The 17,165-nt window shown below is 46.8% G+C and overlaps 1 protein-coding gene across 3 annotated transcripts in view; it reads left to right on the top strand.

Moving 5' to 3' along the window:
* Positions 1-17,165, top strand: part of IRF2 (interferon regulatory factor 2) — an 84,558-nt gene that overhangs the window by 60,584 nt on the left and 6,809 nt on the right. For 2 of the 3 annotated variants that reach the window (XM_010835752.1, XM_010835754.1), the window contains exons 6-7: positions 1,172-1,289; positions 12,467-12,631. In XM_010835752.1, the coding sequence (XP_010834054.1) occupies positions 1,172-1,289; positions 12,467-12,631 (283 nt within the window). The remainder of the gene's footprint in view (positions 1-1,171; positions 1,290-12,466; positions 12,632-17,165) is intronic. The other variant, XM_010835755.1, reaches the window with a different exon arrangement.

Raw genomic sequence — 17,165 nt, 5'->3', positions numbered from 1 at the left:
CCAAGAACTGAGCTATACAGTGAGGTAATGTCTTTAAAGTCACAGATATCATGGTGGGAATTTGCTGGGTGGGACTGTGGCTTCCCTAAGGTTTACAGGGCATTCGTGATTGAGTCCAAGCAGCACATGCATTGATAAGAATACTCTGCATGCCTTGGAGCAGCCACTTGAAATTTTTCAAAGCAGAGTCATATCCATCTCACATGATCTTCTGCTCCCGTCTTCTGTTCTTTCCATCCTTATACCCCCGTCTCCAGTGTGGTTTCCCCAGGAGTTGTGTGTGGCTTTTTTGGTCTGATTCTGTTGCTGTCATAGATAGCAATAGCTTCTCTTCTCTTGAAGAGAAGCGCTCTCATCAAACCACTGAAAGTCAGTCTGTACCCCAGCACTGGCTGTCCCAGAGCTGTTGGTGCTTTCAGAGGTTGGAGGGCTCTGGTGCACTTGAGTAAACCAGAATCGAGAGCCGAGCTTAGGCAGAGGAATTGATTCTCCTAGATTCATTAGTATCAATATGTAGACTCTCGGAAGGCTTTAACAGGCACCATGGATATGGGCTGCTCCACTTGCCTCCACGGAGTCAAGGGGTCTTCAGCTGGGAGTCTGGCCCGTGTCACTGGCTGCCCCGCCCCACCCCTGGGGCAGGATGCTCAAGTGGCCAGGGTCCAGGGCAAACCCTATATGAGAAAAATTCATCCACCATGTGCTCTGAGTTCCTGTCCTTGGGCTCATAGTTGAGGCAGAGCTTTTCCTCCAAAAGTATAAAAGGATTCCTCCCTTAGAGAGAAGGTCAGGAGCTGACGCATGCACGCCCTCCTTCAGAGAAGGAAGAGTTGGGGTCTCCCTAGCACGGAGCTTTACTTAGATAGTAATGCAGCTTCCTTATCCAGGGGTCATCGGGTTGCAGAGGTAAGCATTTCAGGAAGGTAAGCCAGGTGCAATGGTGTTACCTCCTCCAAGGAAGAAGTGGGAAAAAAGGGAACACTAGAGGAGACATTCTAGGCAGAAATGTGCTTTTTAAGCTCTAGCTGATTGAAAACATACACTTGAAACATGCACTTGGGAGATGAACCTGACCTTGGCATTAAAAGAAAGCAGACAGGGTAGAATTTAAGCTAAGCAAAGGAAGGGAAAAGGAAGTGTTCTCAATTCTTTTTTCTTTTCTTCTTCCTAGCAAGAACCAATTGAGTCACCTTTGGGGCTTAGTAACGGAGTAAGTGATCTTTCTCCTGAGTATGCGGTCCTGACTTCAACTATAAAAACTGAAGTGGATAGTACGGTGAACATCATAGGTAAACTGTTTTGACATCTCATTTCTTTATACACACAAGTAGCCCCTCCGGGGTCGAGAATTTGTAAAACGTGACTTAAAATAACATAGGCTGTGGGAGGAGGGCTTGGAACTGTCTCAGAATGCAAGTTCAGGCCCTCGGATGTCAGGGCTGAAAAATACAATCCTTTGAGGATCAGATAAAGGAACTGAGGTGGATGGACCTCAAGAAAATAGGTAGATGAAAAGAGATTCCACCCCCGCCCCCGCCCCCCGCCCCTCACCAGCGGCTAATCACCGGCAGTTCTCAGTCTTTGCATTTTTGGTTATGTGGACAAATGTGTTATTTATTTAACTTGGGAACAAGGAGTGGGGGAGACTGTCCCCACCAGTCCTCACAGCATCTCCTGGATGACGGACCTGCCACAGAGGTGGTGCTCATCTCTCAGAGGCGGAAACAGAAGTGCGTGGCCAGAGGGCATGCTGTGATCCCGCGGAGAGTTCTGAGTACCTTCTGTGCCGCAGAAGCAGCGCTGTGCACGGGGAAATAGATCCGGAGCAAGGCAGGACCAACTCCTAATTTCATGGAACTGCAGATAACAACAGCTTTACCGTCTATGTTAAATGCGCCAGAGGGACAGACTGGAGAGATGAGATGATGCTGCTGGGGGAGGAACTGCAGCAGGGGGCTGGCAGCAGACCTGGCCCCATGGACCCCGATGCAGGAACACACTTGGAGGACTAGAGGGAAGGCCAGTGCACCTGGGGAGGGCTCATGAGGCTCTTCAGAAAGGAAGTGGGGTGGGCTTATGGGGGCCTTTGCAGACCCTGGGAAGGAGGTTGGGTTTTTTTCCTCAGAGTGCTGGAGGGTGTGTGTGTGTATGTGTTTAAGTTTTTAAAAATTGAAATATAGCAGATACTAAGGCTCACAGATGTTGCCTATACATGCATCATGTAAGCCCCACCCCAGGAGGCTTTTAGGCAGGAGGGTGACAAGCGTGGATTATATCTCAGTAAAGTCCCACCGGGGTGCTGCCGTGAGTGGATGGTGGGGACCCTTTGTAAGAGTGGAGACCAAGCCTTGAACTTGTATTCTGACTCCAGCCCAGGAATCCAGAACCTCTGTTTCTTTGCCCTCAATACCTTTGGTTTCATTTCATTTTGCTCCATTTTGTAAACAATTAGGGCTTCTAACACTGGTAAGAATGGGAAAGATGAAGCAGAGCTCCAAGAGTCAGTCTCACATCTGAGGACTTTCATTTGTGGGTTCTCAGTGGCTTCTCTGATGGCTCAGCAGATGAAGAATCTGCTTGTAATGCGGGAGACACAGGAGACACGGGTTCAATCCCTGGGTTGGGAAGATTCCCCTGGAGAAGGAAATGGCAACCCACTCCAGTATTCTTGCCTGGGAAATCCCATGGACAGAGGAGCCTGGTGGGCTACAGTCCATGGGGTTGCAGAGAGTCGGACATGACTGAGCTACTAAGCACACAGTGTGGAGTTTGGACCGCAAGTTGCAACCGCTGCACGTGGGGTTTTGGAGTTTGGAGGTAGAATCACAGGTGCAGGGTCTTCCTTGCACTTGGAGTCTCCAGCAGTGTGCAGGGTGAAGGAAGAATGACGCATGTGCTGTGTCTCACAACTGGACGGCCTTGCCTTCCTCATTGGGATGCGGCACTTCTGCACAGAGACAGATGGCCCCACAGTCATTTTGAGCTGAGCGAACTGTCGAACTGTCGAGCGAGCAGCCTTCTCACTTCCCCTCTGGAGCGAGGCCGCTTGTCTGACCGGAAGTCCGGCTTCCTCCCCTAGGGCCGCTGGGAGCTGCTTCTCCAGCACCTGGGTTTTGATCGTCCCTGTGTCAGCAGACTGTCCTCCGAAAGCTTCGGTCCTCTGAGCTCTTTTTAAAAAGCAAGATATTTGCCAACCCTCCAGGCACGCTTTCTTAAGATTCAGCTTATTTTGAGGGAGCTGTTTGACTTTTGAGCTCCCTTCCTTAAGGAGGGAAATTCAGCCTCAAATAAAATGCCAGACAGAAGCCAGAATTGGACCAGTATTCTTTACTCCCAACCTTTTTTTTTTTAACATTCTGGTTGAGTCTTCAGTACATAAATTCTCTGTCAGGTTGGTTGTTCTTCGCCCTTTGGTGTAGTGGGCGCTGCATGGCGTTGGTACTGCATGGTCGTTCCTTCTGGGGCAAAGATGAAGGTCAGGTCTGGTTAGAGAATCACCAACTGGATTAAATGATTCTCTTCCGAAGAATAAAATCATAATGGATGGCAGTAAAATGAGTTTGAATATCTCTTTCTAACTAGTCAGTGGCCCTTGCAAAGGTGTGTAATGATAGATGCAGTGGATCCATGCAAGTATTTGAAAGAAGTGGGTACTTTGTGATTATTGCTAACAGAACCACTAGTTCAGATTTTAAACCCTTCTCAGAGCCTTGTCTCCACTCTCCCAAGTGATGGTTAATTAGCCATTCCAGCCTCTGTGATGTGTGGACCAAGATGAAAAACATAGCTGTTTCTGATTCTGAGGCTCCTGTGGCATTGGAGAGATTCTTTTCTGGACTGTCTTTACTTTCTAAAAAAATGTTTTATTTAAAAATGACACCATTTCTTGCTTTCTATTTATTGGTCTCTAAACCCAGAGTTCCTTCCAGTTTTGTATCCAGGCACAAAGATGAAAATTTCAAGATGTTTTCATTCCCCTCTTATAAGCCCATGTTTATGAGATTAAAAATGGGAGCTGAAATGAGTCCTTAATACGAGAGCCTTTTCCTCGTTGTTGGTCGGCTCTGTCCCTGGGGAAATAGATTGAAAATCAGTATCTTAATCCCGTGGAGGCCAGCCAGCCAGTATATTTTTATTCTGGAGATGGGCGCTCTGTGTGGTAAGCAAATCCAGTAAGGGCGTAAACAGCGAAATGTACTGTTACCCTGACAAATGAACTCTTGCTGGATCTCAGCTGTGTTTCACTTTTATTCTTAGGGCAGCAGGAAGACACACACACATACACACGTGCACTAGTGCACACACACTCACAGTCAGCGGGCAGTGTCCTGGGCTCACCTTCTTGTCCATATCAGCTGAATGTACTTCCAGATTTAGCTGGCTGTGCACTCCAAGAGGGGGTGTGGTGTCTCAGTACTTAAACCAAGTGTTTTCCCATTTCCTCTCTCCTGAGCATTTAAATGCACAGGTCAGCACCCTCCAACACCCTTACCTGCTACCCCTTTAAGAGGAGGGACGGAAAAAAAAAACACTCCTTATTGTTATTTTTACTTTTCTTTCACATTGAATTATTTCGTGTATGTGGCAACTTCTGTTTTTAGGAAGTGGAAGAAGCCAGAAACATGCTGGATTGTTCTGATAATACCCTGCTGGCCTACTGCCCGGGTCAGCAGGGCCTCTGCTGAGCTGTATTGAAATCACCTCCAGGCCAGTGTGTAAAGTCTGCAGGTGCGGAAATTCTGTCTCCCTGGCTTAGGTGGGGCTTCATCACCCCCATTGTGTTCCTTGATAAAAGTAACCCCACCCTGCAAGAAAGCAAAGACTGCTGTGAAATAAGGAAGGCTGTTCATGACCCTGAAGTAAATCAAGCGGGCCTTGGGTAACTAGACATAGACAGTTAGGAAATAATGTGATTTGGGTTTTGCCTTGATTTTGGTGGCCCAAATCACACAGTCTTAGGACGTACCTTTTTTTTTTGGTTCCAAATTTTACTGACTTCATCTAAAGTAAACCTAGAATAGCTTTTTTTTTTTCAGCCACGCTTAGAAACTTTGAGTATCTACAGGAGCAGAAAACAACAAAAAAGGCGCAGAGGAGATTCAGAACTAAGAGACCAAACTTAGGGCCTCACAGTTACAACTTAAGATCGGCAGCCTCTGGCACCAGATTTCATAATTGTTTGAGGATGGCCTGCCAGTGGAGGAGACGTAAGAGATGCGGGTTCGATGCCTGGATTGAGAAAATCCCCTGGAAGAGGGCACGGCAACCCACTCTAGTACTCTTGCCTGGAGAATCCCATGGACAGAGGAGCCTGGCGGGCTATGGTCCATAAGGTTGCAAAGAGTCAGACAAGACTGCAGTGACTTAGAACGCACACAAAGATGATGCTCAGGCTGTAAGGTTGTCTTCATTTTTTCAGCTCCTTTGTGGCTCGTTCAGTTCCCCATTTTCCCTGATGCTTCAGATATGAGAAATTCCATCTACGAGATAAAAAAGTAGCTTTGGGGTGGCTCTTTCGATGGAAGGCACCCCTCTTGAGAAGGGGCGAATAAAGGCTCTCCATGCTGGTTCTCAGTGGGCTGGGCCTTGTCCTGGAGGCTCTTGGGGACAAGGTCAGAGACCCGATATCCAGTTTTATCAGGACCCTGAGAAAGCTCTTAGCCATCGGGTGGTCCGTGTATGAGGTGTAAATCGAGATCTCACAGCGTACCAAGACACAACCGATAATACGTCTTGTTTTTGTTCGGTGAACTGGACCTTGGAAAACCCAGGGTGACAGAGGTTAGCCAGCACAGGACATGATCTCCGTCCCGCGTGCCCCTGCAGCCCGGGGAAATGGAGGTGGGGGTTTTATTTATTTTTCAACCTTTAAGGAGTTTTTATTTACCCAAGCAAGTTGTCAACTTTTCATGAGGCTATAGATGTTTTTCTCCTCCTCCCTCTCTCTTGCCACCTCTGCCTCATTTATAATTAACTGTCTAATCCCGTCTTCCCTGGTCGTATTTCTCAAATCTGTCCTCTTCTATTTCTGATGCGACTCCCAGTCACCTTCGCGCTGGCCTGAGCTCTGTGTCCACGCTGCCCCTTCTCCACAGAGTCATTTGTCCCAAAGTGCCAGTCTCACCCTGTCCCCACTGCCCTGGCCCAGGACCAAGGCCCTCAGGTCCACAGGCTCCTGGTGACCTAGTCCCTGTCCACCTCTTTTATACCTGTGTTTGAACTTGAATGACTCTGAACGGTTTGATTCTATGTGTGCATCCAGGGAGAAAAAGGTTTAGGGCATGGGTTCTGTTTCTTTGGGTGGATGCTAAGTCTCTGTCTGCATAGCAGAGTGAGGATGGGGCATTTGATGGCTTCATCAGGGAGGGTATGCCACCAATCCATGAGGTCTTACCCGGGTTTCTGCTCCCAGAGAGTTGACCCTTGAGACAAGTTGATTAACTCAACCGAGTTTTTACTAGAAGACACTGTTTGCTCCCCTTTGTAGCAGAGCAGCATAGGATGCTGTTTTCTGATGGGAGTGAAGAGTGTATACTCTCATCACACTCTGGCTCTACCCTGCACCCCTGTAGACCTGTCACTGTCGGGGGGCAGTGTGCCCCATGTGGAGACAGAGCTCCCTTCTCTGAAAGTACTAACCTTGTAGACACTGTCTCTACCACCCTTGAATGCCTAAACCAAATCGTGGCCAGACTCTTTTATCTAAAAGGAAAACGGAAGAGTACCAGATTAAAAGTTAACAGGATGGGGCTCCAGACCTAGTTCTGCAGGTTTCTGTTTGTCACATGACCCTAGGCAAACTCCCTAACTTCTCTGAGACGCACATTTCCTCGTGTCTAAAGCAGAAATGATAAAACTGATTCCGCCCACCTCGCAGGGTTGTTGCAAGCATCTGGTGGGTATCACGAGAAATCACTGTGTGATTGAAAAGTGAAAGTGAAGGTCGCTCAGTCGTGTCCGACTCTTTGCGACCCCGTGGACTATCCAGTCCATGGAATTCTCCAGGCCAGAATACTGGAATGGGTAGCCTTTCCCTCCTCCAGGGGATCTTCCCAACACAGTGATCGAACCCAGGTCTCCCACATTGCAGGCGGATTTCTTTACCAGCTGAGCCACCAGGGAAGCCCAAACTGTGGTTAGAAGATGGTAAAATGATACTATGCTTGTGATATTATCAAAATCATATTAAAATAGATTTGATTAAGAGAAGTTTTCTCTTATGTTACATCATCAGGGCTGGTCTTCACAGTTTAAGTTCTCAAACTTCAGATGAGGTCAGAGAGAAATTTCTCTCCGTGGTAGCTTGCAAATGGCCTGCTTTTCTATGCCTTCAGCTGGACCCTGCAGCCGCCTGAGTGACCTTGACAATTTACCCGACTTCCCTGGTTTTCAGCTTTGTTTCAGCTGCCAAGTGGTAGGACCAACCCACCTTCAAAGAACTTTTCCATTCCTAGCAGGCTACTTTTAAGATCTTTCTCTGAGGCATGGGGGCAACTACTTTCTTGGGTGGAGCCCTGCATTAAGTCAACAGTTATTAATAAAGTGAGAATGACCTTTTAAGGAATCAAACTGGCTCATCAGTAACGAGCCATGAATAATATTGTTGTAAGTCTCAGCAACGAAGTCCCGATAAAATTACATTCCTGCGGGTGTCTCTTTTCCTGATGCGCTGACCTTCATAAGCTAGAGGAGCTTAGTGGATTCCTTGCTCCTCTGACCATTCGAGAATTTCCTTGGCACCCAATATAAAACTGTTGAAAAGCAATTTCACTATTGGTTATGAGCCCAGAGTTTTATTAAGGTGAGATTTGAAAGTTTTTCTCCTAAGAGGGGCTCAGAAAGCCCTGGGTAGCTCAGTTTGAACTTCCTTAACTCTTTCAGGAGACAGTGCTGCTGAGTACTGGAGAGGGAAAGCTGAATTTCCACCCTGAGACTGCCACTTAACCAGCTGTCTGACCATTGAACTCTCTGTTAGCTATTTGATTCTCCACGATGTTTTTCCACCTGTGTAAGACAGGGTGATAATCATATCTTCCCCATGGAGTTGTAAGGTCTCACAGGTGATCATCCATGGGGGGGAAGACAAACTTCAGGGCCCAGAAGATGTTAGGTTTTGTTCTTACTGGTTATCAGGATCATCCAGCACCTAGAGGGCTCCCACTCTTGTCCTTTCATGCTGTAGCACAAGGGTCCCCAGCCCCAGGTTCTTGGAAAAATCATCTTCCACGAAACTGGTCCCTGGTGCCAAAAAGGTTGGGTACCGCTGCTTGAGCAGATTGCTAACTCCGCTCTTCTTGTGACTTTTCATTCCTCAGGAATCAGTGGCTCTGTCTGTGTGGTCCCCTGGGGGTAAAGTTTGGTGATTCAGGGAAATCAGTTCGCATCTGTCTCTATAGATGGGTAAAGAGAAGGAGATTGATCAAGGCTGGTGTGTAAAGCCCATCCAGAGAGCATCTCAGACGTGTGGGACCTCTGCGCTTCTTGGGCTTGCGACTTACGAGCTGGAAAGTTTCTAGAGTGTCCTTGGTCGTGTTCAGATGGAGAGCGGCGCTCGTCCCTGTCCCAAGCACAGAGCTACACGCTCTCAGGGTGACGCTTGGCCTTAAACATCGTGGACTCATATTAACTGGGTACCAGATGTAGCCCAGAAAGCAAAAACTTATTTTCTCTCTTTGTCACTGGTATTCAGGATACACTTAAAAATTGAATTAGAGGTGCTTATCTACTTTTGGTCTGAAAGCATGTATATTAAGTGAAATACAGTAAAAGCAGCCCTCTTAGAAGGTGTGCAGCTCTGTGAATTTTGATGGATGTCCTCTGTGGTGTGACCACCGCTATATTTAAGACATAGGTCACTTTCCTCACCCCCAAATGTTTTTATGTCCCTCCTGCAAGCCCCTGGCGGCTATGGTTGCTCTGTCTTTATCACTTCACCTAGATTTTTAAAATCCCACTTGCCAGGAGTCCTGAAATTCTCTAGAAGACATCCGTTGTTCCATCCGGTACTCACAAATGGTCCTGAACTCTCGCAGGCTTCTGGCTCCCGCCAGGGAGCCTTGCTCTGTTTATTCATCTCTTTACTCAGCAGAGTCATCGAGCTGCTCTGTGGTCCAAGCCGCAAACGTGTGCTGTGACTCGAGACACAGAGTCCTCATACAGGTTCTTGGCTCTCTCGGGAGCCACAGTGTGGTTGGGAGATGACATGCATGAACACAGAGTTTAATAAAGAGACAGAGAATTAATGGGCCACGTGAGGCCGAAAGTCAGGACACGTCCCGAGATCACGTCACGTTGTCGTTTTGGCTGAGCTTTGGGGACAGCGAGCGAGGGGCCCACAGGAAGAAGAGGGCAGCTCTGTTCTGGGTTGGGGCGGGGGCAGGAAAAGGCCCCCCGAAAGCAGAAGCATCTGACTCCTGCCTGCCATTCACCCTCCCCTTCTCCCCTCCCGCTTGCTGAAGCCTTTGATTTCCTGGAACTGGAAAAAAATATTCCACTTCCTGAACTTTCATCACAGGCCCTCCGCTTTCTGTTCCTTTTCACGACTGTCCTCGGCTTATTCTCTGGATCATTGCGTGCTGGCCTCCAGCCTCGCTGGACTTCTCACAAACCAGATCCTGGCCTAGACTGTGCTTCCTCGTGTCCTCCTAGGACCTGACAGCCAGGCCTTGTACAAAGACAATGCTCCAGAAATCTCTTGTCAGTTGAATGACTGAGTTGGGCCTTCTGGGGGAATACCTTGAGGGAGAGAATTCCTGGTCAGAACAAAGGGATGCAGTTAGGAAGATGCTTGAATGGCCACCATTGTTTATACTCCCTAGAATGATAGTGCAAGGGAGAAAGGACTTTTGGAGGATTGGAAGTTAAAGCAGCCTTGATTTAAATCAAATTTATAAAAGATCTTAGCGTGTAAGATCTCACACACACACACACACATGCACACACAGACACACCTTGTTAGGTTTTCATATCCACCCCCAGTTAGGGAAAGGAAAGACCCCATCTCGCTTTCCTGCCGTCTTATTTTCCTTGGGAGAAGAGGCAGAAGAAACTTGAGAGAGGTCAGTGTCAGTGCTCGGTGTGTGTCTGGTGAGCAGCATAATGGATGCTCTCAGGCCCGAGTAGGATCATCCAAAGGATAAAATAAGAGTTTGGGAGTCTGCCTGCCATATTTAGCCTGCCCTCCTCTTCTTTAATTTTATGCGACCCCCTCCAGGAAGACCTTGGTGGCATCCAGTTTCCATTCCATTCCTTCTGCCATGACTTTGAGGAGTCTGTTATCACATCCGCAAATCTCCTTTCCCAGCTTCTTCTGCACCTTTCTTTTCTTTGCTAGAAAATCCATGGATTCTCACTCCCTTCTAAAACCTCCCCTGTATAGAAATCAGGTTATGTTCTCCCTACCTTGTGCTGGTCATTTCATCACCCCTCATTGCCCAGGCAGTTCAAACAGAAACCCACGTATAAACAGAAATCAAAATACTTGGAGCAGTGAATGCAGGAACTGGCCCATGATGCTAATAACTTCTCCAGGAGACTGGAATGTGGCTGCCTTCCCGCCTAACCTGAACCTTTTCCAGGTGGCCAGGGATGCAGAGCACTGCCCATAATCCGAGCCGAGTGACTTCGGAGAAGCCACTGTACTTCTCTGTGCCCAAGTGTCTTCATTTATAATGGGATAGCGATGCTTTCCCTGACATTCTCATGTGATAAAATGTTAAAGTAACTTACGCACAAGCGTAAGTTGATTATGGGTACGGAGTGCTTTGAGAGAGGCCCTTGGGAAAACGTCGGTCCTGTTTGCTTATGGGTGCCAGTTTTCAGGGATATCCCATCCAATCAGTTGCCAACAGAAGTATATGGTCTGCTCTGTTTGAAAGTGGGACAGGGCATTAGGGGCATTCAGATTAAAACCACAGTGAGGTATCACCAACATGTATCAGAATGAGTAAAGTCAAAAAAGTAATGATGACACCAAAATCTGGCGAAAATGTGCATCAGTGAGCTCATCCGTTCATTGCTGGTGGGAACGTAAAATGGTATGGCCGTTCTGTACGCTACTTCGGCAGTTTTTTGTAAAACTAAACATCTAATTACCACGTGATCCAGCAATTGCACTCTTGCGCCTTTGTCCCAGAGATGGATACTTATGTTCAGATAAAAACTGTGCGTGAATGGCCATAGCAGCCTTATTTATAATAGCCAAAGAATGGAACATACTACAGGTCCTTCAGTGGGTGAATAAAAGCAGACCGTGGTACATCCGCATCACGGAATATTACTCAGCAGTGTGAAGTAACCAACTACTGATAAACACAACAACTTGGATGAATCTCCAGGGAATTACGCTGAGTGAAAACAACCCGTCTCAAAAGGTTACCGTGTGAGTTCATCCGTGAGGCATGCTTGAAATGACAAAAATTATAGAAATGGGAAACACATGAGCGAATGTCAGGGGTTAGAGACAAGGGGAGGAGGCTGAAGGACAGTGGATAACGGTTATAGAAGATGCTTGTAATGATTAGACTGTTAGGTGTTTCGACTGTGGTGGTGGCTATGTGAAACCACATGTGTAATGAAATTGCCAGAACTAAGTATACACACAAACACACACGCAGGAGTACAAGTGAAACAAGGAAATCTGAACAAGACGCATAGATTATCAGTGTCAATGTCCTGATACTGTACGATGGTTTAATAAGGTGTTACCATTGGAGGACACATGGCAAAGGGTGTGTGGGATCTCTGTATTATCTCTTACAATTGCATGTGAATCTCCAGTGATTGCAAACTGAAAAGCTTGATTTAAAAAAAGATTGAGGCAGGATTCAGAGCCAAGGTGGTCAGAATTCATCTTGTTAAGTGTTTTGAGGAGCTGATGCTGCGAAGCTGTGTTAGAACTGGGAAGGCAGTCTTTTCGATCGTTCTGATATGACATCTTTTGCCTGCAGAGGAGGAAGAGGGTGGAGAGTATGAACAGAGCGTCCCACAGCTAGACATGACACAATAGGGTGGATTTTGGTGGTCCTTCCTCTTTGTTAAAGTTTGATGAGCTCTCTGGACCCCAGGACCCAGAAACTAGCACAGCAGCTTCTTTTAGAGGAGGAGCAGAGAAGAGAAATGGGTCATGTTCGCAGCACTGCTTCCCTCTTGTGCCCTGGGGGTAGGTCTGGATGCGGCCCCTGCTCCTGCAGCCTTGGCCCTGGGCGGGTTGAGTTTGGGATGCTACCACACGTGAGCACCGTTGGCAGGGCTATTTCAGCCCTGGGGAGCCAGGTTATTGGCAAGCTGCTTCTCCAGGGACATTAACCCAAAGTGAAGGCTTGTTCTTATTTCATGGCAGATGACATTTGATAACTGGGACTCCGGCTCCTGGGCTCTCTCGGGGGAGGTTTTCTTTCTTGAGAGTGCATGCCAGGATGGTATAGACTGGTGATGGTGGCACATGATGGCCGTCTTTTCTTTAAAGTGGTAGGACAGTCACATCTGGACGGCACCTATGAGGATCAAGAGATTGTCGCTAACCCACCGGACATCTGCCAAGTTGTGGAGGTGACCACCGAGAGCGATGAACAGCCGGTCAGCATGAGTGAGCTCTACCCCCTGCAGATCTCCCCCGTGTCTTCCTACGCAGGTAAGGGGCTGGGTGGGTCAGAATCTCTGCCACTGAACGAGGAACAAGGCAAGGAGATCCTTAGTCTAAGGTCACCCATTTCACCAACACAGCAGACAACCTCTCCTCCTTCCTAAGGATTACTCTGGCTGGAATTATTCTGTCTTTAATGTTCTCAAGCACCATCTCCTTAGACACTTTTGTTCTCAGTTCCAAGTCTTGGTCATATTTCACTTGATCACCCGTAACATATTCACGCATGACTAATGAATAAGAAGATTTCTTTGGGGGGAGAAGTATGTTCGATTTTACAGATGTTATAGAAAGATGTTGCAGAAAAACCTGAACGAAAGTTTTGGCCAGTGTAACAGTTCATCTGTGTCTGTTTTATTTGCACACATTATCAGAAATTTGGAAGGGTGTTTTTCATGGAATCTGAGTTTGTCCCACCTGGGTAGGACCTTAGGGATCACCTCTTCCAGTTCCTTCATCGGAAGTGAAGGGATTGCTCCAGGCCCATAAGTGTTTGGGTCAGAATTTGAACTGAACCTGCAGACCCCACGTTCCACCAAGTTTCCTTGTCATCTCCACATAGGTTCCGCTTCTTTTTCAATTTAGCACAGCTTCTCATTGAGCATTTTGAACTCTCCAGGGAATGTCCCCAGACTGGCAGAAATTGGCCCCGATGTCAGAGCGTTAGGACCAGATTCAGCGGGCTCTCCCATCCTTAGAGGATAAAGTGGTGGTTCCCTTCCTCCACCAACATTACGTCTTACCCTCCTTCTGACGATCTCCACTTGACTTTTTGGGACTCAGTTATAATTATGAAATGTAAGGTCTAAGTCAGGGTTATTACAGGTAAAAAGTGGATGTCCTCTGATGGGTAACCCCAGTCGCTCAGGTCAGGAGTTCTTCCCAGTGCTCTTTATGTGCTGCCAAGTAGCGTGTCCTTCAGTCTGGGCACCACCCCAGTGACTGGCACAGAGTCGGCTTCAGAATTAGGTGGATTCATGTGACACATCGTTTGTACATTAGCAGCCCCCAAATTAACCTTCTGTTTCCTGAACCCCAACTTGCTTCCATGTCAACTTAATTTTTTTTCAATTGTGGTAAAATATCTGTAGTATAACATTTACCACTTTAGCCTTTTCGTTACTATTTTTTGGGGGCCATGATGTGTGCCATGTGGGATCTTGGTTCCTCGAGCAGGGATGAACCCATGCCCTCTGCTGTGGAAGCGAGAAGTCTTAACCGCTGGGCTGCCAGGGAGGTCCCCCCGCTTCAGCTATTTCAGCGGCATTCAGTGCCTTAACCGTGTTGTGCAAGGAGCACCCCGTCCATCTCTAGAGCTCTTTCACTTTGCAAAACTGAAACTTCGTGCCCGATATACAGTAACTCCCCATCCGCCTCCCCCCAGCCCCTTGGCAGTCCCCCTTGTACTTTCTGTCTCTCTGCATTTGGCTACTCTATGTACCTCATATAAGTGCAGTTATACAGTATTGGTTCATTTGTGACTGGCTTATTTCACTTCGCAGAATGTCCTCAAGGTCCTGACTTTCTTTTGTGCTGCAAACATAAAAGGAAAGTGAGAAGCAACCTTGGCTACAAGAGGCCTATAATCTGCCAAACAGGCTAAGCTTGTCATCAGTTATTTATTCATGAAACATCTTTTGAACTCCTGTGTGTACCATTCCCTGTAATAGGAACTATGACGATACTGTTTGCTGCGTGTGTGTTGTGCCCTGGAAACTATGCTAAGTGCTGGATATTGACTGGCTTATTTAATTGTCAGGAGAATAGCCCTGGGTACTGTCATTATTATGTCTTTAAAAATGAAGTATCTAAGGCTGCTGGGGTGAAGCGGTGTGTCCAGAGATGGACAATCTATAGCACAGTGGGACCCACGCGTGGCTGATGCTGTTCTTAGCCCTTGCACTGCGATGCTGCCCTGCAGGAACTCGTGGGGCTCTGCCATTCAGAGCAGTCCACATGCCAGGATCTCAAGGGCCAAGCAAAGGAGGCAGAGCCAAATGCTTATGCCCTGATTCTACAGTGGAGATAACTGAAACCTGAAACACTCAGCCACTTTGCTTTTGTTTCCCTGACCATGGCTGCAAATGTGTGGCTGCTCTGTGTCATGCATTGCAGGCATTATTACATCGTTTTTTTTGTTTGTTTTGTTTTTAAAGGGGTTAGTGCTTTAGAATCAACTTTTCTATTTATCTGTTGAGTAAGAGTTTTCTGAAGTGTTCTTGGGGATTCTGGAAGGGCCTCTTCTTGCTGTTCTGCCAGCAGTAGCATTTTGCCTTTGCAGAAGAATCCCAAGAACAGCTGATTCATGCAGAGAGAAATGAAAATGTCATTACCCTTTTCAGGACATTTGCAAGATGTGAAAAGAAGGATTTTAGTGCCAGGCTGGCAGGCAGCAGGGGTTTGCTCGGAGCCTGGTGTTTCAGCCTGGCCTTTATTTTTTTCCATTGTTTTCATTGTCTGAATTTTCCAGAACCCTTTGCGGGGAGGCTTATTGGATAGAGCCAAGATAAGTCATCACTACCACTTTTCTAGAACCCAGGACACAGCAGAAACTTATCTGTTACTGACCATGGGTAGCTAAAATCTTTCAGTCAGGAATTCCATAGCTTGCTGCTAGGAAAGACAGCTTCTTGGTTGTATTCCTTTTTAAACTTGATGGTCTCCACAAAAAAAATAGGCTGTTTGCCTGTTTTTCATGACAGGGTCCCTTTGTTTGAACTATTCAAGTGAATTTCAGCCTCCTCTAACCACTTTCATTCATTTAGGAAACTGGTATTTGGAGGCAGTTGTTTGCTATTTTTTTCCTCCCTACTGATCATTGAAATAGAATCCCAGTAGTATTACAAAAACCACATTCATTGTTGCAACTCGGTCTTCTCCGTGGTCTAAATATGATGTTGAGCAAGAAAAGGGACAGTTTCTTTGAGTGGAGGTACTTGCCCTGTGGGCTTCCCTGGTGGCTCAGTGGTAAGTAATCTGCCTGTAGTTCAGGAGACATGGGTTCAACCGGTGGATTGGGAAGAGCCCCTGGAGGAGGAAATGGCAACCCGTGTCAGTATTCTTGCCTGGGAAATCCCATGGACAGAGGAACCCTGATGGACTGCAGTCCATGGAGTCACTAAAGAGTCGAACATGACTTAACTACTGAGCACACACACTTGCATTATGTTATTAGAAGACAACATGAAATTCTAGTTGGATTCATGAAACTTTATTCTGGGAAGGGATGTCCCAAAGCCCAACCCTGGGAAACTCTAGAGAAGAGTCCTTTTTATTTTTAAAGATTCCGGTGTGTGAACAGGGATTATTTATTATGTTGTTGGTGGCTTAATAAGAGAAATCACAGTAGTACTGGGGGGAAGGCTGGATGAGAGGATGGAGAAGAAGGCAGAAGACAAAAGACTGATTTGTAATAACTGAGAGAAGGGAGACCAGCCTCTAGCAGAAAAGACTTTGGGTCCTTCAGGAAACCGGAGCAGGCTTGTGTTTTGTTGGGTGCAGCAAAAATAAGAGTGCTTTAAGAGGACTGTGGTTTGAAAGACTTCCCTGGTGGTCCAGTGGTTAAGAATCTGCCTTCCAATGCATGGGATGCAGGTTCGATCCCTGGTCGGGGAACTCAGATTCCACATGCTGTGGAGCAGCTAAGCCTGTGTGCTGCAACTGGAGAGAAGCCCGCATCCCGTTACAAAGGATCCCACACGCCACAGCTAAGACCTGAGGCAGCCAAGTACAGAAATATATATATATATATAATTTTAAAGAGGGCTCTGATTTGAACCTTTTCATTGAGACTTGTAGTAAAAGTCATGGAGGAAGTGATCGAGGGAAAAGAATCCTTGTCAATCTTATTAATAAAACTTGTTGAACAAGTCTTCCAGAAAATGTACCAAGATGTCATTGTGCAAAAGGGCTGTGACGGAAGACGTGTTGTCTCCTTCCAAATCATGTTCCTAAGATGGTCTGACAATAAAAACTGGGCTAAGGGGACTCCCCTGGCAGTCCGGTGGTTAAGACTCCATGCTTCCACTGCAGGGGGCATGGGTTAGATCCCTGGTCAGGGAACTAAGATCCTGCGTGTCAGGCCACACAGCCAAAAAAAATAGAGCTAAAAAAAAAAAGAAAGAAAGAAACTGGGCTACGTGGAGAGTGAGCCTAAGACTAGCGTCATTGTAAAACTGCAGGTCCTGGAGGGAGCACCCAAACCCACTCCGGGTGCTTCTGGGAAAACAGAGACCAGAAAGATCAATCAAACTGCTTAGGTACCTGCTATTACTCTGTAAACACTACAACTTACTCAGACTGTGCTTAAGAGGCAACTCCCCATTTTTTTTTAATTCCATTTTACTCAAAGCAAATCAGAACCCAAACTGAAACTAATGAAAAGGAAAAATAAAACAACTCATATTGATGTGTCAGTAACAACATTGATCTGGAAGCAGCAGCTGCTGTGAACTTGTTAGTTCTGTGAAAATACCGGTGGTGAAGTAAAACCCCAGAAAACAGGAAAATAGGTATGCATGGC

This window comes from Bison bison, unplaced genomic scaffold, assembly GCF_000754665.1.
Source record: "Bison bison bison isolate TAMUID 2011002044 unplaced genomic scaffold, Bison_UMD1.0 scf7180017864050, whole genome shotgun sequence".
Taxonomy (NCBI): Eukaryota; Metazoa; Chordata; class Mammalia; order Artiodactyla; family Bovidae; genus Bison; species Bison bison.
The sequence above is the reverse complement of the archived record's forward strand: the minus strand, read 5'-3'. Positions and strand labels throughout refer to the sequence as shown.